Consider the following 21,622-nt stretch of genomic DNA (forward strand, 5'->3'; position numbering starts at 1 on the left):
TGTCATCGTCGTCTGATGATGAATAATCCAACTCCCTCTGCAGAAGTGATTTGGAAGCACTCGTGGCGTCTAGCGTGGAGGGCTTGCTGAGAGGTGTCTGCAGCCTGCTGGGAGGTGCCTACCACGTCCTGGTACGTGCCTGCGGCTAGCCTGGTGCACGGCATGGTAAGGCAGGAGGACTGCACGGGTGCCTGGGAGGTGTTGCTGCCGCCTGGGAACTGTCTGCTGCGGTCGGCAGGAAGGAGGTGGCAGCGATGATCAGCCCACAGCGCACAAAAGAGGCGGCGCCCCTGCTAAAAGAGCGACGTAGGTTTCTGCGGCACGGGAAAAATGACGTCAAAAAATAAAAAAGACTGTGGGCCTCAAATTTAATTTATTAGAACTCAATTATGGAAAACTCTTGGAGATGACCTTTTTCCCCTCCCAATACCTTTTGGAGAGTTGCAAAACTATAAGATTTGGGGGAAAAAATTTTGAGGCACTGCTGGAGATGCTCTTAATAGATTAAACATGTTTACGGAAAAAGAACAAAAGCATTTATATAAGATGTCAAATACGTATACACAATTATAAAAATATGCTTGAGAATAAATCTAACGATATTAGTAATACAATTATTCTTTTATAGAAATCAATGGATGGTTTGATTTATGATAAAAATAAGAATACACTTTCTTTAAGGATGGAGTATTATATAACTACTTTTGTAGGCAACCATCAGCATGTTCGCTGGTTGGTTTCTTGGCTGATAAGTCAGACTGGTGCTGGTTTATTGTGAAAGAAAAATAATGTACCATAGCTGATAAGCCCTGGCTGAAACTAACAAACGAACAGGCTGCCAGAATAACCATGTGTTTTTCCCCTTGTTTGTAGTTAAATTTGGCAAAGTAACAAATGGAGACACGCGCTCTTAAAGGTCCTACCGACTACCGTACCATCAACATGGTCGCACGTACACTGGACAAATACTATCATCGTAATAATGGACAAAGTCTATTTAACCCCCACCTATTATACTTGGTCTACTTTATCCCCTCAACTATGAAACCGTCTGTTTTACCCCCTGAACTATCTAAAACCGTCTGTTTTACTCCCTAGAGCGGTTTTCAACGGCGGTTTTGCTACAGTAACAGCGAGTTTGCTACAGCGACGGGTGGGTTTGCTACAGTGCACATGTTTTGAATTTCCTTTCTTTTATTTATTTTCGGTGAATTTTTGAAAAATCATAGTAAATCATAGAAAAATCATAAAATGAAAAATCTAATTTTATTGGACTCCGCATGAGTAGATCTACATAGTGAATATATAATACGGTATACTTTAGTACAAAATTTTTACTGTAGCCTTAGATTAATTGGAAAATCTAATTTTGTCTGTAATTAATTAGAATTTATCTATAACTAAGTTATACATAGTCCAATAAGTACGAAATTTTTACTATAGTTCAAGCATACAATAATTAGCGTACCATAAAAATTTCACCATAATTGGACCATAGAAGCTGCAGCTATGAATTATTCCAATTAATTACAGACAAAATTAGATTTTTCAAAAATTCACCGAAAATAAATAAAAAACCATGGGTACTGTAGCAATACTGCCGTTGAAAACCAAAACCACCGTCACTGTAATCTAATTTTTATTATGGTTTTTACTATGATTTTTCAAAAATTCACCGAAAATAAATAAAAAAAAGAAAAATCAAAACCATGGGTACTGTAGCAAACCCATCGTCACTGTAGCAAAACATTCTGTTACTGTAGCAAAACTGCGTTGAAAACCGCCCCGGGGTAAAACAGACGGTTTTAGATAGTTCAGGGGGTAAAACAGACGGTTTCATAGTTGAGGGGGTGAAGTATACCAAGTATGATAGGTGGGGGGTTAAGTAGACTTTTTCCATTTTCCAATTAATCTAAAGCTACAGTAAAAATTTTGTACTAAAGTATACCGTATTATATATTCACTATGTAGATCTACTCATGTGGAGTCCAATAAAATTAGATTTTTCATTTTATGATTTTTTTATAATTTACTATGATTTTTCAAAAAATTACCGAAAATAAATAAAAAAGGAAAATCAAAACCATGGGCACTGTAGCAACCCACCGTCACTGTAGCAAAACATGCTATTACTGTAGCAAAGCCGCCGTTGAAAACTGCCTCAGGGGGTAAAACAGACGGTTTTAGATAGTTCAGTGGGTAAAACAGACGGTTTCATAGTTGAGGGGGTGAAGTAGACCAAGTATGATAGGTGGGGGGTTAAGTAGACTTTTTCCTCGTAATAATGGGGCAATTGGTGCTGCATGATTAGATTGTAATGGTACAGTACGTTAGCTAGGATACACTTCAGCGAGATACGCGTACACTAATAACCGGCAGGCAAATGATTCAGACTTGTTTGTCCGTACCTCAACTTACATGTAGTGGAATGTAAAACTAACAAATTTTAACTTTAATTTACTCTAACACATGCAGATTAAGATAGATACAGCCAAAAACATACTATTAGACGCTCTAGCTTGTTTGGAGCTAGAGATTAATGTTAACAACGGCGTTCGGCGTTGGATGCCACTGACCTCGTGTACTAGGAGGGGGAAGCCTCTACTTTTATAAATTGATTCTTTATGATTCCATGGAAAATGTGTGTAAAGGGAGCAAAGACCGGAAATGTTTTATGGCTGTTATAAAGAGTGCTTTATTTTTCATACCCAAAAAAAAATCTTTCAGAGCCCTATTTGTTTTCCACTTTAGGGCCCGTTCGATTTGATGTGAATGTGACCAGGAATCGTTCCAAGTAATAAAAGCTGGAATTCCCTGTGAAACGAACGGGGCTTTAGGTTGTGGAAAGCAAATTTTATAAGGGCTCAAGTAACAACCAATATTTCTCAGCTTCTACTGTCACAAAGTCACAACTACGTACACTACTTTTTCGTGGGCCCATTCAAACAGGGAATTTAGAGAAAGCGGTAGAAATCCTCGTGCTTGCACCCTTCAACTTTGCACGGTCACTCTCCGACTAGAAAGAACGTTTTTGTTTCGGTCGTTCATTCATTCTCGGAAATCGTGCCTTTGTTGGCTTTCGAATAAAAAATAGAACGGCCGCCCCGGAGCGATGACTGCGCAACCGCCAACGGGGGTGTGGGCCCCGCCCGGGCACATGCGCCGAGGCGGAGGAGGAAAAAGGTCGCTGGGCCGCTGGGGGCGGGCGGGACGGGACTGACAAGCGGACAGCAACCGTCGTCAGGTGCACGAGAAACAAAACAAAAGCTGAATAAAAAAAATTGACGAAAGCATAACATGTCAAAAGAATTTTGGACAGGAATCCCGCGCCCCGTAACCCGTCGCTGCAATCTCGCAATCAGGCGAATCTCTAACGACTAATGCAGCAGTAGTTTGTGGTTAGTACGACTACTTCACCAAACAATGCACTACTATTGCTAATCCTATTCGTAGCAGAACCACCAGTCTGCAACTGTACTCAATGCCGTCGATTAGTTGAGGCAGCTGAGCTATAGAGAGAACGAGGAGCCCGGGAAAGGGAGAGGGAGAGGAGGAGCAAGAGCAGAGGGAAGAAGAGAGGCCTCGAGAGGAGCGAGCAGGAGGAAGACGCCAATGGCGCCGCCTAGTATTCCGACCGTGTCTACGGTATGTACTACTGCTAGTACTGGTACTACTACTAGTACTCCATTTCATTTTCTTTTTTTTTCTTGGCTCATTTCGGATGCGGGGGAGAAAAGGGGGCGGGCGGCTTTGGATCCTCGCATTTATCGCTCGCTCCGATGCACCATCGCACGCGCGCATCGCCACTCCACTTCACTCCACTCCAGTCGTCGCCTCGAGGCCCGAGAGCATTCGGAGAAGGAAGGAGATCCGATTCCGAGCCGAGCTCCCCCACCGGCCCCGCCGTACCTGCAGGCTGCAGCCGCTTGCTCGCTCAGCTGTGCCTGTGGACTCCACTCCCCCCCTCTGCCCCTCACATGGCGAGAGAGGAGAGCCGCAGGTGAGGTCGAGTGCGGTGCGGTGCGGTGGTGCCCGCTAGTAACTTTTTCCCCTCCCCCGGCTCGTGTTCTTGCGCGCTTGTCCGCCTTTGCTTGTTCCTTGCGCTCTCCTCCTCTCCTCCCCTTCTCCCCTCTCCCGTCCTGTGAGCAGGCAGTGAGGTGGCCGGGCATCCGGCAATGCCGCTTTTCCGATCCCACCTGCGCCGCGCTGTCCTACTGACCTAAAGCGGAGTATAGGGAGGTAGAGGAGAGAGAGAGACCTAGAGCTGAGTCCAGTTCTCTCACGGAGAGCGAGCGAGGGTGTCCTTCCTTGTGCGTTCGCTCTTGTGATGCGCGGCATTCTCCGTGCACCCGTTTAATTCCGCCCAGGTGCGTATCTATCAATGCCGCCATTCATGGCTTCTCTTCTCCCCCAATCGTCCTTGCTTCTTGCTCGCTCGCTATGCTGTACTAGTACTTATTACTCCGTATTTAGTACTGCTCCTCCATGGAGTTCCCTCAAGCGGCCCCGCGTTTTCTCTCTCCCTCGCTCGCTCTTGGGTTTCTCCGCTCAAACTGGGTTCGGCTCCGGGAAAGATGGGATTTTGAATCGATTGGCGGCGGATTCCTCTCGGAGGTTTTAGGTGATTGATTTCAGACTGTGCCATGTGCTCAATGATTTCGCCTTCATTCGCGCCTCCCTCTATGTTCGCCGCCGATGGATTTTTATTTCTCTGCTGCCTCCCTCTTCAGCTGGGGAACGGGGACTAGTAGTCGGTGGCCACAAGTTTATTACTCCGTATGTTTTTTTTTTTTCTTCTAGGGCCTGTTTAGAATTCAAAAAATTTTGTGCAGTAACCATCACATCGAATCTTGCGGCACATGCATGGAGTACTAAACGTAAACGTAGACGAAAAAAAACTAATTATACAGTTAGTCGAGAAATCGCGAGATGAAACTTTTGAACCTAATTAGTCTATAATTAAACACTAATTACCAAATATAAATGAAATACTACAGTGAGCCAAAATTCAAAAAAATTTTGAATCTAAACGGGGCCTAATTGGTCCGTCGAAACAAAGATTGAATTGTACTTGTGAGCTCTTCGCGATACCTTTTGTTGCTACTATAGCTCTGATGCGACAGGGGCGTACTTCTGAAAGAATTAATCTTTCTAGTACTACTTTTACAGAAATGCCTGCAAATTGTTTTTAAGTTAGCCCCTTAAACTTGGCCCTGTGCCATTGCCATTTAGACTACGGACTCTCAAAATCGAAATCTATCTGCCTGAACGTGTTGAGTCGTGGGATAAAATTTTGCACAAACCACCCTACGTAGTAATCTTGTACCTCTAGCAGTCCTTCCCATGCAAGGGCCCACGATGCCCGCGTCGCCGAGCGGCCGAGCCGGCCTCCTCCGGCCGGGCATACCAGCAGGTCGCCAGCGCCCACCAGGCCACTCGTCCGCCATCGCCCCAACGCCAGCCAGCAGCTGCGGCCGCTCGACGCCAACCCGCCGCCACAGCCGCTCGACGCCAGCATGCCGCGACCGCCGGCTTTCTTTCCCTCCACGCCGCCCGATGAGCTTCGTCAACGCAAGCGGAGCTGTCCGCGATGCCGGTCCGAGCCACGACGCCAGCCGCGGCTGCTGCTGGACGACAGGAGAGGCTTCAAGCTGGTGGATGAGGAGTCCATCCCGACGGCCTGGCGATATATTTTTGGTCCTTGCGAGTTCTTCGGTGATATATTTTTAACTCTTGTTTACTTCTTTGGTGTTCTTCGGTGATATATTTTTGGTCCTTGCGAGTTCTGCCCATTGCATTTTGTTTGGGGGGTGGGGTGCGTCGCCTGTTTTTCCTGAGATTCTACTCTACCGTGGTCGGGTTTCGTGCTGCTGATGCGCAGTGTCAGTGTGTGTGAAAGTGCTGCCAAGTTGTGCTAAAGAAAGGAACCGGTGGTTTGCTGCACATGTTGACGGGGACCAATTTTTTTCTCCTGTTTTTCTTTGCCAAGTTGAATCATCCTAGGCGAGATGTCCTTCTCTTCCTCAACAGATGTGTGGAGCACGCATACTAGTATTTGTTTGGCCTCATTCTATCCGGACCAAGGAATTTGGATGCGTGTGTTCATTGGCGGATCCAGGGGGGGGGGCTGCAGCCCCCCCCGGGAGCCTTAATTCCTGGTTAAATTACTGTAGCATCAAGCATAAATTATCATTACATCTTCATTATCAATCAACATGTCCATTACTTAGCCCCCTCCTTGATCTCATCCTGGATCCGCCACTGCGTGTGTTGTATCAACGTGTTAGTTTTACTTCACAAAATATTCTGATAGAGAAGGATCAGCTGCGATCTGCCTTTGGACCATCATCCTACGAATATTTAATTCCAATAGTCTCTACCTTTCACAGTTTCTGTTATACAAGTTAGAACTGCATTTTTCATAATTTGTTATCATTTTTTTCTCAAGTGATAATGTATACTGCATTTTTTTATTCACACTAATCAGCATCTCTGCTTATGGTGCACAGCTGTCTCTCCAATGCCAAGTATTGATCTCTCAGACCTGCACATGGTGATAGCCCCGAAGAGGGAGAAAGCAGAAGAACCACTTTTGATCTTTTGAGTGGTTCATGGTTATGGATCGTGCGGGTTGGCTCTGGAGGCGCAAGTCGTCGGATAAGAGCCCCGGGGGTAGTGACAGCTCTCTGTCTGTGTCGTCACATTCCGAGCACTGCTCTGACGATCAGGTTCAGCACCATGCCTTAATTTGTGTCCTGTACATTTTTTTCATTTCATCAGTACAGTTTGGTCGCAGCTATTACTTTTTTACTTCATGATAATGTATTTGGAGTTTGCCATAATTTTTTTGAGAATTGTAGTTCTTTTCAGTTGTATGACCCTGGAATTTCCTAGGGAGGAAGTTTCCTAATATTTGGGTAATTGGGTCCTGTTGATTTCGAATTTTAGGAATCATTGGTAATTTCCTTAGTTCTACTGATGCTAGAACTCATTGGTAGTTGTCTATTAGTTAGGTTAATTAACTCAAGTGGGAGTTCTGTAAACTTGATCTGCTGCTACCTTTCACCCTGATATTTGGCTGGTTGATACACTGTTTAGTGTTTAGCCATGACCCATGTGTTTTCTAACTATAAGAAATTCATATTTCGTTACCCTTGCTAAAATGATCAGCTATTGGATCTTCTTAAATTTTTCTTTTACTTTTTTCCCAATACAAATAAGCAATGAACACATTTGAGGGATTAATACAGATTTTGCTCAGTCCTATTTTTCATCCTATTGTCTCTCTTCGCCTTTAAAACTGTTGAATTACCAGATGAGAATGCCACCTTTTCTTTTTAATGGACATATGGAATTTAGTACCATCTGATAATTTTCTTTGGCCACACAATTTAGCCCGCTAGCTTTGGCAAAAGGGATACAATGTATTATTGAGTAAATAGATTTTAGGTCTTGGAAGTTACATTTATTTGACAGTTTGACTTAAATTTCCCTAGAGTATTAAGTTACACAACATCAATCCCATTAAATGTACTTTTTGTTAACAATCAAAATCTTTGCATTTCCTTGGAAGAACAGTGAATGATTTGACCACTCAAATGGTGGTGAGTATGTCAGCTAAGGATTTTTAACTTAGACATAGATAACTTCTAGTGCTAGCTCTGGGACACAGTTTGAATGCTGCAATGAATGATTCACCTTTTTTCTATGAAAATAGTTGGTCTATATGTTAAACAGTTGAATCATGAGATTTAAGTCCCATCTCAGATAATGCTTTGCGATTTCAGGGTCAATCTCAATCCCCTGGAGCCTCTTCAAGAAGTAAGTATGATTACAGCCAAGAAACTGGAGCAGCAAGATCCTTGAATGGCAAGCTAGCAGCAGGGGTCAATTTGAACAATTTTAATCCAGAGCATGGTCAATCATTAGAACAACATGTATCCTCCAATGTTAGAGATGAAGGGATCAAGGAGACCTTGGAGAGTTTGAACTACAAACTTTCTGCTGCTCTTTCGACCATCAGAGCAAAAGAGGACTTAGTGAAGCAGCATGCTAAAGTCACAGAAGAGGCTGTTGCAGGTAACTTTTGCTCCTTAGTAAATTCTCTCGAAATGAGTGCAAAAAATATTTAGTTTTGAATTTTATAATTGAACCTATAAAGGCATCGTGAGAGTACAGTTAGATTCACATCTTTTTTCTAATAATGAATGGCAATCTTAAATTTGCATGTGTGAGAAGTTTGCTTTCATCCTATGTAGCTGTTCTCTTAATCTTGTTTCTGAAACTTCTTTTGTAGGTTGGGAACAAGCTGAAGCTGAAGTTACTACTCTGAAGGGGCTACTTGAAGCTTCTTGTCAGAAGAATGCTTCTCTCCAGGATCAAGTCAGCCACCTAGATGAGGCCCTCAAGGAATGCGTCAGGCAACTGCGGCTGGCAAGGGAAGAACAAGAGGACAAAATCCGTGAAATTGTTTCAAAATCTCTGGTGCCGCAGTCTGAAAACCCTGAGCTCCAAAACCATATTGCAGAGCTAAAAAAGCGCCTGGAAGTGACCAGATTAGAAGCGTCATCTTCCATGCTATTACAGCATGATCTGCAAGAAAGGCTTCAGGCAATTGAGAGAGAAAACTTGGACCTTAAGGCCAAGCTTCAGGCAACTGAGAAAGAGAATATAGATCTCAAGGCCAAACTTCTTGTACAGTCCAAGGATCTGAAGATACTAATGTTGGAAAGAGATCTGAGCAATCAAGCAGCGGAGACAGCAAGTAAACAACACTTGGAAAGTGTTAAAAAGATTGCCAGGGTTGAGGCAGAATGTCGTAGGCTACAGCATCTAACGCGGAAAACAGCACTGATCAATAATTCTAGGTCTACACAAAACAATTGCTGCATGGAATCACTGACTGACAGCCAGTCCGACCATGGGGAGCATATGGTGGGTGTTGATAATGATCTGCAAAATTCCGACTCATGGGCATCGGCTTTGATTGCTGAGCTTGATCAGTTCAAGAATGGCAAGGATGGTTCAAGAAATATTGTGAACAATCCTGTTGAAATTGACATAATGGATGATTTTCTTGAGATGGAAAGGTTAGTTGCATTGCCTGAATCAGACGGCACAAGCTCTAACTTTGAAATGGAAATAGATTCTGACTATGCTGTCGCAAGAAGCAGCTCCTTGAAAGTCGAAACTGAAGAATTGCAAAACAAGGTCGCATATTTGCAGGAAAATTTTGAAGCAATTGCAAGCGAGAAAAGGGAGCTTGAGATGGCACTTATGGAAGTTAGAAATCAGCTTGACATTTCCTGTGATGCGTTAGTGGCGGCAAAGAACAGGCTGGTCGAAATGCAGATGCAGTTGGAATCAGCAAATGATTCCAAACTTTCTGCTTTGGAAGATGTGGAGCGTTTGGACTCTGAGAGGAAGGCTTTGGAGTTGCAGTTGGAGTCCAAATCTGTAGAAGTTGAGGAACTACTTATGGCTGTAGCTTCATTGGAGGAAAATGCAGAGCAGAAAGAGTTGGAGTCACAGTTAGAACTGATGTCAGCACAAGCTACAGAGCTTCGCCTGACTGTGGCATCACTGGAAGAGAGAGTTCAGGCTGAGAGAGATCTTTCTGTGCAGCAGAACGAAAATGCAGAAGCCATGTTGAATGCTAAAGAAGAACTGGAAACACAGCTGTGTTCAGCAAACACTGAAATGGGGAAACTGTGTGACATTGTCAAGGCACTAGAGAATGAAGTCAAAATGGAGAAGGCACTGCGTGAAGAATTAACAGCACAGTTACAGACAAAGGTTGAAGCAGCTGTCGATGCAGTTAAAGAATCATTGGAGGTACAGCTGTGTTCAGCAAATACTGAAGCAGGGAAGCTTAGAGATGTTGTCAAAGCACTCGAGGATGAGGTAGAAAAAGAGAAGGCATTGCGTGACGAGCTTGCAGTAAACATAGAAGTGAAAACTAAAGCAGCAAGAACTGCTGAGGCTCTTAAAGAATCCTTGGAGGCACAGCTGTCTTCAGCAAACACTGAAATACAGAAACTGGAAGAGATCACAAAACAACTACAGAGCGAGTTAGAGAAGGAGAATACACTTCATGAGGAATTCTCAGCACAGTTAGAGATGAAGATTGAAGCAGAGAGAGCTCGTTCTATGGAGTCTGCTAAAGAATCGTTAGAGGAACAACTCCAGTTAGTGAACTCGGAAGCTGCAAAACTGCGCGACATGGTGACTGCACTTGAGCACGATGTGGAAAAGGAGAAGGCATTTTCTGCAGAGCTCCAGATGCAGCTAGAAGCTCTAGAGGCTGTAAAGAAGGTGTTGGTGTCGGAAGCGGAGTCAGCACATCAGGATGCCAAAATTCTCAGGCAGAAGGTGGAGTCATTGGAAGCAAAACTCAAGGAGCAGATGTCGTTAACAGACGAATTCACTGCCAATGTAGAGACTTTGCAGTCAGATAGGATGGCTATGGAGCATAAACTTAAAACAGCAGATAGGGAACTCATAAAATTGACAAACAAGGTGAGCTTGCTCCATAGGGAGATCGAGCAGGAGAGATTGCTGTCAGAAGAGTACGAACAGAAATGCCAAAAGCTGGAGGCTCAGTTGTCAAGAGATAGCTGGGATGCAAAGCTCTGGCGGCTCGCAAACTCGAATGGAGATCTGAAGGTTAAGAAGGTAAATTTCTTCCCTTTCTATAGCACCTGAACCTAATAGACCCGTATGAATTTATAGTACTTTAAGCATATCATTTCAAAGGACAATTGGACAAACAAGACCATTAGCATCACTGAATTCAAGTCAAAATGTTGTCATTTTTGTAGGAGAAGGAGCTTGCTAACGCAGCTGGGAAGCTCGCAGAGTGCCAGAAGACAATTGCTTCTCTGGAGCGTCAAATCAAATCACTGACAGACCTCGACAGTGTGGTGCTGGAGCCTGAAAGGCTTGAATGCAGCAGGGACATGCCATTGCCACTGGACTTCAGAAACGATGATGCTGAATTTGCTATGTTTACGGATGACTTATACGACTTTGACCTTCCAAACAACAACACAAGCTTCTTTTCTCCACTCCCATCAATCCAGCCCTCGTCCCCACCCTCGGAGATGTCGGTATTCGCAGGGGGGCTCTCGACTCTCAGCAGTTACAGGAGCAAAAGAGCAAGTAGAAGGTGATGAAAAAAAAAGAGGCTACCCAGATGTCATACTAACAAACAGTCCATGGATGCCGCCATATGTGTAGGTAGGTCGATGTACATTACAGAAACTGAATGTTAGATTTGTGTGATGAACATCCATTCCAGCAAGCGCAGTTTTTATAGCCTGCTTGATGAGGTCTTACTGGCGGTCGTTTGCTGCAAAATGTAAACCTGGTTATCTGTGTGTGATTCTCGTTACATGACAGTGCATATTCAATGTTCATATGACGTTTGTATGTGTTGCTGTTCAACTTTGCTTGCTGTGGTGACCTGCGATGAATCTTTGTTGTGCAGCGTCGAAATTTTCTGTTCACCTGGAAGGTGTGGATATGGTAACAGCAACTATCACGGCAGATGGAAAATGGTCTCCTAATTTTTTTTTTTTTTTTTTTTGAGACCCAGTAGCCAGTATAGACACGTACACGAGTCTACCACAAGGTGCCTTGTTGTCAACGGACAGTTTTCACTACAAGGAATGGTCTCCTAAAAACCTAAATAATTTGGATACGACATTCTCAGCATTTATATTACAAGCTGCAAAAACATGTTGGCACTATAAAACTTTTAGAATAATAAAGAATATTAGCGCTAAATTGGGTATTCCAGCCTGAATGTGGAATATCTCAATTTCTACCAAATTTTGGTTCCTTCCTGAAAGTAAATCATTATGAAGCTTCACGTACGAATGTGTCCCGCTCACGAGGTCTAACATGGGTATGTTAAGTCCTTGGGTCAAGGACATGACAGTTCGGCTAACCCCCAACCGACTCTCGCTCTGAGTCAGCTGGAGGTTCAGGGACTACACCCATCGAGTGTGCTATAGCGCGCACCCTCTAGCAGAAAAGGAATGGCTCGGCAGCCCGTAGATGGCCCTCTCTCAAGGAAGTCTCCAATATCAGAAGGGTGAGCCAAGAAAGGCAGAACCCTTGTTCAGGACGCCCTCGCTCGGGCCTCGAGGGCTTGGCCACAACGCGGAGATTCCCAGCCTAACAGAAGCCTCGCCCAAGCCTGGCATGCCAAAGAAGCTAGGAGAAGGCTCACCTAGGGAAGGCTCCGTTGCGGCAGACAACAATACCTGGCGGTTTAGCCAGGATGCAATAGAGACGTCAGGGAGTGGTTGTAGTTTTGTCGGGCACGAGCTACAATACAAAAGAAGAAGAAGACTGAAGCCCGAGACAAGAAGCCCTAGGTAGAGAACCATTCGCCTTTTACCCCATGCCCTCCTCGGTATATAAGGGCCAGGGGAGGGGCATGGGCTCCTGTAGAAGGAACTGAACCCCGTCCGAAAACAAGAACTTAGGACAGGGGACTCAACCCTGAGAAAACCCTAGATGAAGAATGGCGCTACCCCCTACATCTCTCTCTCTCTCTATATTCCTCCATTATAAGAACTCTAGATTGAGCATTTCTAATACAAAGAACACCCATTGTTGAACGTAGGGCTTAGAGACCCGAACCAGAATAAATCTTCCACGTCTCTAAGTGTTTTGAGTCCTTAAGCCACCGAAGGTCTATACATCGACCCACGTCAAACAACACGATGCTTGCCATGATTACAAACCCACGACACCTTCAAACGAAGCAGATACAACTTCCGAGGGTTATGTAATTAAATATAAGGGGATAGCGTTATCTGAGGCCGAATCCCCAATAGTAACCTTATCTTGGTGCTTCGGTTAAGTCAATCTGAAATCTTTGGATATGATCTTCGCAGCATCTATACATATCACAAGCTGCAAAAACACGTTGGCACTATAAAAATTGTAGAATAATAACGAATATTAGCTCTACATTGGGTATTCCAGCCTCAATGTGGAATAACTCAATTTCTGCCAAATTTTGGTTGGCAATAAGAGGTTTATTTGTCTAGGTATATATGAAGAGCACAGAAGAATTGGACAAGCAACAGCAAGTTAAGAACAAAAGGAACCTGCATGCATGTGAATATGTGATGATACCTTCATGTGTCTCCGATGGATTCCAAATCACAGTAGTACTAGTTTAAAGTTTTAAGATGCTAAAATGGAGTGTCTTAGGCTCCAGCTTACATTTCCAAAAGAAGGCCAATCTGTGTAGGAAGGACTCACAAGCTAGGAATATGATGGGGGCCAGTAACAAAGAACAAAAGGCTCTTCATGCAATGATCTGTCCTTTGCATTGTGTCCTCCCATGGATTGGCAACATAATTTAATTATCGTGTATATAAGAACCAACACAGCTCAAAAGAAGTTCGATAGATCTGAGTAAGGAGAAAGCACAAGATTCGGACAAAATAAAGAAGCTAGGAATATGAGATGGATTCCCAACCTAATAATGAAGTATTTTCTTTTTGCGACCGTACTTTATGACTGTCTAACAAATTGACTAGTAACAATGAGGAAATTATATCCAAAATACATGCTGTAATATATATATACACCATATGCCGCTTAAGTGCCGAAATCCTGCATGCACCCAAAGTCGGAACAATGCAATACGTTCTTCCCAGATTATGTTGAGTATGCCTGACGGTGTGGTTATTCTTTTCTTTGGAGTTTGTTTTCTCATATGCTCGAGAGTGGGCATTAATTCCTAGCATAAACTTTAGAAATGCATATCTTTGTACTGTGTGGTTTTGCTTTGTGTGGAGCCAAGCATTTAGCACCCCTACAATGCTTATATAGCAAGTTTGCTCGTTTCAGCAAACAGCAGAAACTCGGTAACCAGGCAGCTGAGAAGCCACCGCGATGTGTTCCATGAATCCCTTGCTCCTAGCATCAGCATGCTTTGGCTCCTGGAGGGCACTGAGCTTTCTTCTCAATAGGCAAGATCATTACGGGCCACAAGCGGATGCCGTGGCAACCCAAGCATTCACTGAATTGCTCGAGGGCGACGACACCTCAAGCCCGCCGCCACAGCAGGAAGCTTCTGACGTCGAAGAAGGCGCCGATCACACGGCGACGACGAGGGCGTGGCCTCCTACTGCTGCACCGCCGCTTCTGGAGGGTGTCACCGTCGACGGCGACACGGCACTACACGTGCTGGCTACCTGTGGAGACGGCGACAGCTTCTTGAGGAGCGTTGACATCGCCTACCGCCGGGCCAGCTACCTCCTGGCCGCACAGAACGGCAAGGGTGACACACCCCTGCACTGTGCTGCCCGAGCTGGGAGGCCCAGAATGGTCGCTCGTCTCATCGCTCTGGCCAGCGGCGGCGAGGACGGCGGCGGCGGCGGCGGCGGAGAGAGGCTCAAGGAAGTCGTGAGGAAGGAGAATGGGAGGAAGGAGACCGCCTTGCACGACGCCGTCCGGAATGGTAGCAAGCACACGGTCGATCTTCTCATGGAGGCAGATTCGGAACTGGCTTTGTTTCCTAAACAAGGCACGTCGCCATTGTATCTGGCCGTCTTGCTAGAACGCCACGACATTGCCAAGTCTCTGTATGTCATGAGTGGTGGGAATCTTTCTTATTCTGGACCTAATGGGCAAAATGGACTGCATGCTGCTGTTCTTCGAGGCCAAGGTACGGTACAACATTGATACATCGATGCATTTAATTTGTTGATATTTGTCTATATGCTTTAATTGTTCAATTGGTCAACATGTGTTGCTTGAAAAGCATTGTTGAGTTTTGAAAAAATTCATACAAAAAAAAAAACAAAATGATATTTGGCAACAAGACATTATGTTACATTTTCAGTATAAAAAACAGCATTATATTAGGTTTAATTTTCCATGCAAAAACCTGCAATCTTTTGTATACTCTTCAGCTCTACAACAGTAGAGAATTCTTTAATTATGTGTTGCAAAGTATTATGAAAACTTTGATGCAAAAAGATCGCACTTGGTTATTTTCTGTGTCTCAGTATCAGCAACTACAATACAGAGATATATTAAATTATTTTACTATTACAGATTATTACTGATTAGAGGTTGCTAAGCATCCACTTTAATCCTTGCCAACCCGCTAGGAAAACAATGATAAATATTAAAATACTCATAAAAATCAGAAAGATCTGGCCATCAATTTGTTAAATTCTAATAGCCACTAATAATAATAGCCGATCGATTTTGTTTTCTAAAAAATTATCAAACTTACATAAAAATTATCCACCTCTGCCTTATAAAAAGAACAAAATTAAAGTAATCCTCTAAATTTTTATTTAAGTTACCCACTTATCATTGTAATAGTCAAATAGATAATCTAAGTAACTCCGCCTTGATGTCTAAATTACCCATCTCGTCACTATAATATACAATTTAAGTGAGCCCTTGAATTTGCATATAAATTACACACTTTTATCACTTTCACATGTAAACTAAAATATCCCCTCGAATCCACGTGGATCTAATTATAAGAACAGTCTGTTATGAAGAAATAAGTAACCATAAAGTATGCCTAGCAGCCTCTGTATGCCACTTCTTTCATTATAGTATAGAAAAAACTAACTTAAAGTAATGTGGCATGTCATCATGTAGGTCAAGTATAGGAGCATGGATGAGCGATAAATATACGCTTTTGCATTTTAGCAATCATGGAAAAATGTCCTCCAGATGATTCACCTACCAATGACACTAAAATACATTTTAAATTATATTAATACCCACGATAATAATTTATGTATATGTTTTTACGTTATATAAGCTACACACGTGATGAAAAGGAGTAAAACAAGACGGATTTGATTATGGTTCCTCTATCCAACGTAGTGATGAGAAGTCGTTTTTCTTTCTCCCCTTAAAATGGGACAGGAAGCCGCCCAGCACCGCCTCGCGCCACAGCCGGCGCCAAGGAAGGGAAAACGTACCTCCTGGCTGTCAAGAAAACTACAGGCTTATATTCTTGTAATTATAGTGCAATAAGGTTCTCGTAAAGAATAATTGCTGGCGGATATCCATATTCAGTGTGGCACTCAGAATCTAGAGCTTACAAATTGATAGACTACTAGCACATATAATTTATGTTTATATTTACGTAGGGTACGATTCTTGTTTGCTTGGTTACAAATTAAACCTAGCTAGCTACTAAATGAATAGAACAAGGCAGTTAACAAGAAGTGTGTCGTCATTTGCAGAGATGACAAGAATGCTACTGCGATGGAACATTGGCCTGACAACGCAAGGGGATGAAAACGGGAGCACACCCCTTCATTTCGCAACATCAGTGCTGCGCCCAAAACCTGTAAACTACTGGATCCACCGCCCTTGGATCAGTGGTATTTGGCATCCAGGCATGCCATTCGAACAGGTGCTGCAAGCCAACCTAGCCCCAATGTTTCAGTCAGATAACGAGGGGCTATTCCCAGTGCACATTGCTGCCTGCATAGGATCGAACAAGGCCGTTGTGAAATTTCTGCAGAAGTGTCCCAGCATCGCTGGGCTGCGTGACACTAGAGGAAGAACTTTCCTTCACATCGCTGTCGAGAAGAAGCGATGGCATGTAGTCTCGCATGCTTGCAAAACTCCGTCGCTGTCGTGGATTTGGAACATGCAGGACAACGATGGGAACACTGCACTACACTTCGCAGTAAAACTTGGGTTTCAGGACATATTTTGCTTACTCTTGGAGAACCTGCAGGTTAACTTAAATATAACCAATAACAATGGGGAGACTTCTCTGGACCTGTCGGATAGTAATATTCGTGATGGGTCTTTTTGTTCTTGGGTAAGTAGTATATTCAGATTCAGATTTCAGGCCGGCATGCTAATGTGACTGAATATATACTGATAGCATATATATATGTTTTCTTTTTCAGAATCAAAGATTCTTGATCAATAGCGCATTAAAGTTTTGTCATGCTAAGCACGGTAACCGTCGGATGGACCACTTTGAAGAACACTACATTAAGCCACTGGATGAAGAGAAAGAATCAAAGAAAATGACAAGTTCCACGCAGACTCTGGGCCTCGGCTCAGTGCTCATGGCGAGCGTGGCATTTGCTGCAAGTTTCACTCTACCTGGAGACTATGATGACAACGGCAAGCCAAATCTGTCTGGGAGGTACGTCTTTGACGCGTTCATCGCCGCCAACTCGCTGGCGTTCGCTTGCGCCGGCATGGCTACCATCAACCTCATGTACTCAGGGACAGCGATCGTCGATGTCCCGTTGCGCATCTGGCACTTCGACATAGCCATGTTCTTCGCGTTTGGTTCGGTCACAAGCCTGGGCACAGCCTTTGCGTTAGGCTTGTACGTGACTTTGGCTCCGGTTGCTTATATGACTGCAACTGCGATCTGTGTGGTGGCGTCTGTTGTGTCTCTCTGCGGATTCATGGACCCCTTGCGAGGCCGCGCAGTAGCAAGAGCGTTGTATGCTAGAATGGGGAATCAGGCGTTGCTGATCTTTGCACGCATTATCATCCTCCGAGGAGCAATGGTCTATTGGCCCTTGGTTACAAGCTTCATTTCGGCAGCCATTTCAGCTAAATATCGCGAGAAATGATGGACATATTGTTAGAAGCCTCCCAGGAGCAAACCCAGTTCGGCCCAGCGAGGCCCAGAAGACAAGCTCGGCCCAGCAAATGTGTGAGCGGTCCTGAGTGGGTTTAGTATATGTGTCTGTGATGTTGCGTGGAGAGGGGATGAACCATTTGTAACTAAACTGAAAACTCTGAATTGAATCATTCGTCGTTCCCCGTCGCTAATCCTTTCCTCCCCTCCAAGTTTCCTAGCTGTTCTTCCCCTTTAACTAGTTGTTGCTAACACATATATCAAACATACCTGGGACGGAGGTGATGAAGAGATGAAATGGGAACATTTATGTTCCATACGCCGGTCAAAGTTTTGGCGCCTCATCAGTGATCATGTGTGCACTGCACTATATTAGTATTTAGTACATATATTGGTACACAATTGGGAAATAACGATTTTTTTTTGTGATTTATGAAAAAAAAATGTGTGCAATGTATACATTTTTTAGAAAACTAGTAGCCGTGCACGGCACACACATGTTTATGATTGCGATAGTCAACGTCCATTATTATAGTAACATGTGATTTCTAAATTATTTTGTTAACGAGATATCATAATTGTTTTCTTAAAATATCATTTGACAATCAATGACTCGGTCGCTCTATAACTCAACTATTAGGTTACTCGACCACTCAGTCGCTCAAGCAAACTAGACACTGAGGCACTTGGACACTTAGTACCTCAATCACTATGCCACAGCCAATTAGTCACTTGGTCACTCGATCACCCGACAACTCAGTCACTCGGGCCACTCAGCCGCTTAATTAGTCATTTGCCACTCAATATCGATCAGCCGCTCGTTCACTCAACCATCCAGGCACTCGGTCACTCAATAACTAAAGAGTAAAGACTAGTCACTCGGCCACTAAAGCGATGAGCCACTCAGGCACTTGACCACTCGACCACTTAGTCACTTGGCCACCCGGCCAGTCACCAGCTCGAACACCCAATAACTCAATCACCCAGTCACTCAACCACTTAGCCAGTTATTAATCACTTGGCTACTCATCAGTCAGTTGATCACTTACAGTGTGTTTGGTTGCGGGTTCAACGGGGATATCCCGGGTCCGTCCCAGATGATCTGCTGTTTGGTTCTAGAATCAGTGGGTTGGGTTCATCCCGCACAAGGTATATTCTCTCTTGATGCGGGTTCGATCGGTACCTCCAAATTGGAGGAATCATCTCGACCCAGATGGACATTGTTGCATCTCCGTTGGCGAGCGCAGACGCGGGTTGCTCGGATGCTTCTCCATCGCTGGCATGGGCGACCTCCGATGCCCAGCGATGTCCGGATGCTTCAGCCATGGCGCAGCTCCGTGCGACCTCCGGCCCCCGGCCCTCGCCCTCCGACGCGGGACGAGCCCCTGGCCCTTAGCCCTTGGCAGGCATGATGGCGCAACGTGGGGCGAGCTTCGACCCCAGCCATGGCGGCGCGGCGAGCTCCGTCCATGGTGGCGCGGCACGGGGCAGCTCCTCTGGCCTCTGGATTTGGACGAGCAGCGGGTGACGGGTGCGGCTAGGGCAGGCAAGCGTAGGCTTGGGGAGATGGCAGCAGGGCGGGCGAGCTCTGGCTCGGGGAGGTGGTTGCCATGGCGGGGCAGGGCTACACGGTGTAGGGCGCGCCGGGGCAGGGCGACGCGGTGCGGGCCGCGGGGGCAGGGCGGTGCGACGGGAGGTGGAAGAAAAGGGAGGAGTCACTGACAGCTCGGTCCCTCGCAGATAGCTACTGACGGAGTTAACAGTACCATCCATCCCATCCCGTTCCATACCTCGTACCAAACAGAAAACTAGAACGGCTCCAACCCTCAAACCAAACATGAGATGGGTTCATCCCATCCCAGAAAACTAGGTTCATCCCAACCCAACCCACCTGGCCTCCAAACCAAACACACGGTTAATCATCTTAGCCACCAAGCAGCCACTTAGTCACTTGGCCACTCAGTCCTCGGTCACTTAGTCTCTCGGCTACTAGATCACTTGGCCACTCAGACAGTCGGTAACTTGACATAACCATTTGGACACCCAAGCAATGAGCTACTCAAACACTCGCCACTCAGTTTGTCACTCAGCCATCTGGGCAGTGGGCACTTAGGCCCGGTTTGAGGCAGTTTTTTCTGAGGAGCTTTTTTCTTGGCTTGATTTTTCTGTAAGCTAGATTTTACAAGAAGCTTAGTGTGAAAAAGCTTCTCGTTTCGGGCCAAGAGAGCCTGATGAGGCCGAGGCTGAGACGGGGCTCGGCAAGGAGGAAGAGGAGGGAGGCTTTCCATGCATCCGACAATGACAGGCCTTTCTCACGGAGCCGGTCATCGGTGGCAAGTCCGACTTTGTTGAAGCCGAGTCGCTCGCGTAGCAACTCCAGCGGTGGTGGGCAAGGCCGTGCTGCTCCGGCAGTGGTGTACCGGTGGGGTCACCAGATCCGGCGCCTGGTGGCCAAGCCTATGCAAATCCTTCAACCTCGACCAAGCAAGAAGGAGGAGGGAGGTGCGGGCGCTCGAGCGAGGGGGGGCAGCAGCACTCGAGCGGGGAGGAAGAGGAAGGAGGCGTGAGCGCTGACTGTGGAGAAGGACGAGGGAGGTGTGGGCGCCGACGAGTACGAGGACAAGGCGGAGGGTGAGGCAGCTCGGGAATCGGCGAGATTTTCCCTCATGCTCGCGCTCAGCCGATTCCTATTTTACGTGTAAAGGGCATGCGGTGCGGAAGCGCAGGAAGATGAATAGGCGGAGTACGATCCTAACACGGTCTCCAACGGCTACGCATTTCACGACCTAAACCCAAAATACATGGTGTATGGTAAAAAAAAATCTCACTCCAACAGAGCCGCCAATCGGACTACGCATTTTACATGGGAGGAGAGAGGGAAGGCAAATAAGCGTTCTCCTAACACACAACCCAAATCTCCAGCGCGGTGGAGGGCGCCGGGCGACTCGGTGGCGGGCTCGGACTACGGCGGCGCGAGCAGGGAGAGGGAAGCAGGAACAGTGGAGGAGGAGGAGGAAAGGGAGCCGCCGACGCTACCCTCTCGCGCTGCTCACCTCCAGATCCAGATCGGTGAGTACGCTTCCACACCACGGACCTACTCGCCGGCGCGGGCCACACACGGAGGCACGGGCGAGAAAGCCTCTTCGCCGACGCGGGCCATACCCAGGCGAGCGCACATCCTCCTCGCCGCAGGCCACGCCCAGGCGAGCACGCATCTTCCCCGCCGCGTGGGCCACTGCACGCCCGCCCTCGTGTGTTTGGGGACGCAAGAGGATGGCTGGTGGAGGAGAAGAGAAGGGCGCCAGATCTCGACGGGGAAGAGGATGGGGCGCCGGTTGAGGAGAAGAAGACGGGCTGGCAGATCTGCCTCTGCCTCCGCGCCAGGGCAAGCCCCGCCTCGACGCCATCTCTCTGTCTCCGTCTTCACCGCCGAGGAGAGGGAGCAGGGGAGGATTTTTGCGTAGCTATTGGAGAAGAGAGGTTGCGGGTGAGGGACTCTTTTACTGTGTGCGACCTAAATCACGAAATGCGTATCTGGTTTGGGTATGTTCTGTTGGAGATAGTCTAAGGCCCTGTTTAGTTGCACCTCAAAATGCCAAATTTTTTCAAGATTCCCCGTCATATCGAATCTTTGGACGCATGCATGAAGCATTAAATATAAATAAAAAATAAAATTAATTACACAGTTTAGACGAAATCCACGAGACGAATCTTTTAAGCCTAATTAGACTATGATTGGACACTAATGGTCAAATAACAACGAAACCGCTACAATACGTTTTGCCAAAAATTTTGGCATCCAAAGTGGCCCTAAGGTAAGGTAAAGGAAAGAATCGTGCACCCCAACGTTTACGGACGTGCGAACGTTGATTAAGGGATTGGGAAAAGAACAGGGAAAGAGAATGATAGGTTTTAAGAAAAAGAGGATTGTTGTTTTTCAATCGGGTGGAGATCCTCTAACCTCCGGCTACCACCAATACATAGTTACATACCTGTCAG

The 21,622-nt window shown here is 45.7% G+C and overlaps 2 protein-coding genes across 5 annotated transcripts; both read left to right on the forward strand.

The window, feature by feature from the left end:
• The first annotated feature begins 3,475 nt into the window (after positions 1–3,475).
• Positions 3,476–11,416, forward strand: LOC136506431 (filament-like plant protein 3). Of its 4 annotated transcripts, none has more exons than XM_066501362.1 (5): positions 3,476–3,645; positions 6,510–6,728; positions 7,788–8,079; positions 8,297–10,674; positions 10,821–11,416. In XM_066501362.1, exons 2-5 carry the CDS (start codon positions 6,612–6,614, stop codon positions 11,169–11,171), a joined length of 3,138 nt encoding a protein of 1,045 aa, XP_066357459.1. In that variant the 5' UTR covers positions 3,476–3,645; positions 6,510–6,611; the 3' UTR covers positions 11,172–11,416. The 4 variants fall into 4 exon arrangements, with proteins under 4 accessions (XP_066357459.1, XP_066357462.1, XP_066357460.1 ...); XM_066501365.1 differs by lacking the exon at positions 3,476–3,645 and adding an exon at positions 3,741–4,000; XM_066501363.1 differs by lacking the exon at positions 3,476–3,645 and adding an exon at positions 4,030–4,367.
• Positions 11,417–13,920: 2,504 nt separating this feature from the next.
• LOC136507291 (protein ACCELERATED CELL DEATH 6-like) lies at positions 13,921–17,615 on the forward strand. Its single transcript, XM_066502061.1, has 3 exons — positions 13,921–14,695; positions 16,248–16,837; positions 16,929–17,615. Exons 1-3 carry the CDS (start codon positions 13,921–13,923, stop codon positions 17,613–17,615), a joined length of 2,052 nt encoding a protein of 683 aa, XP_066358158.1.
• Positions 17,616–21,622: the final 4,007 nt, after the last annotated feature.

The sequence above is a fragment of the Miscanthus floridulus genome, chromosome 15, assembly GCF_019320115.1.
Source record: "Miscanthus floridulus cultivar M001 chromosome 15, ASM1932011v1, whole genome shotgun sequence".
Classification (NCBI taxonomy): domain Eukaryota; kingdom Viridiplantae; phylum Streptophyta; class Magnoliopsida; order Poales; family Poaceae; genus Miscanthus; species Miscanthus floridulus.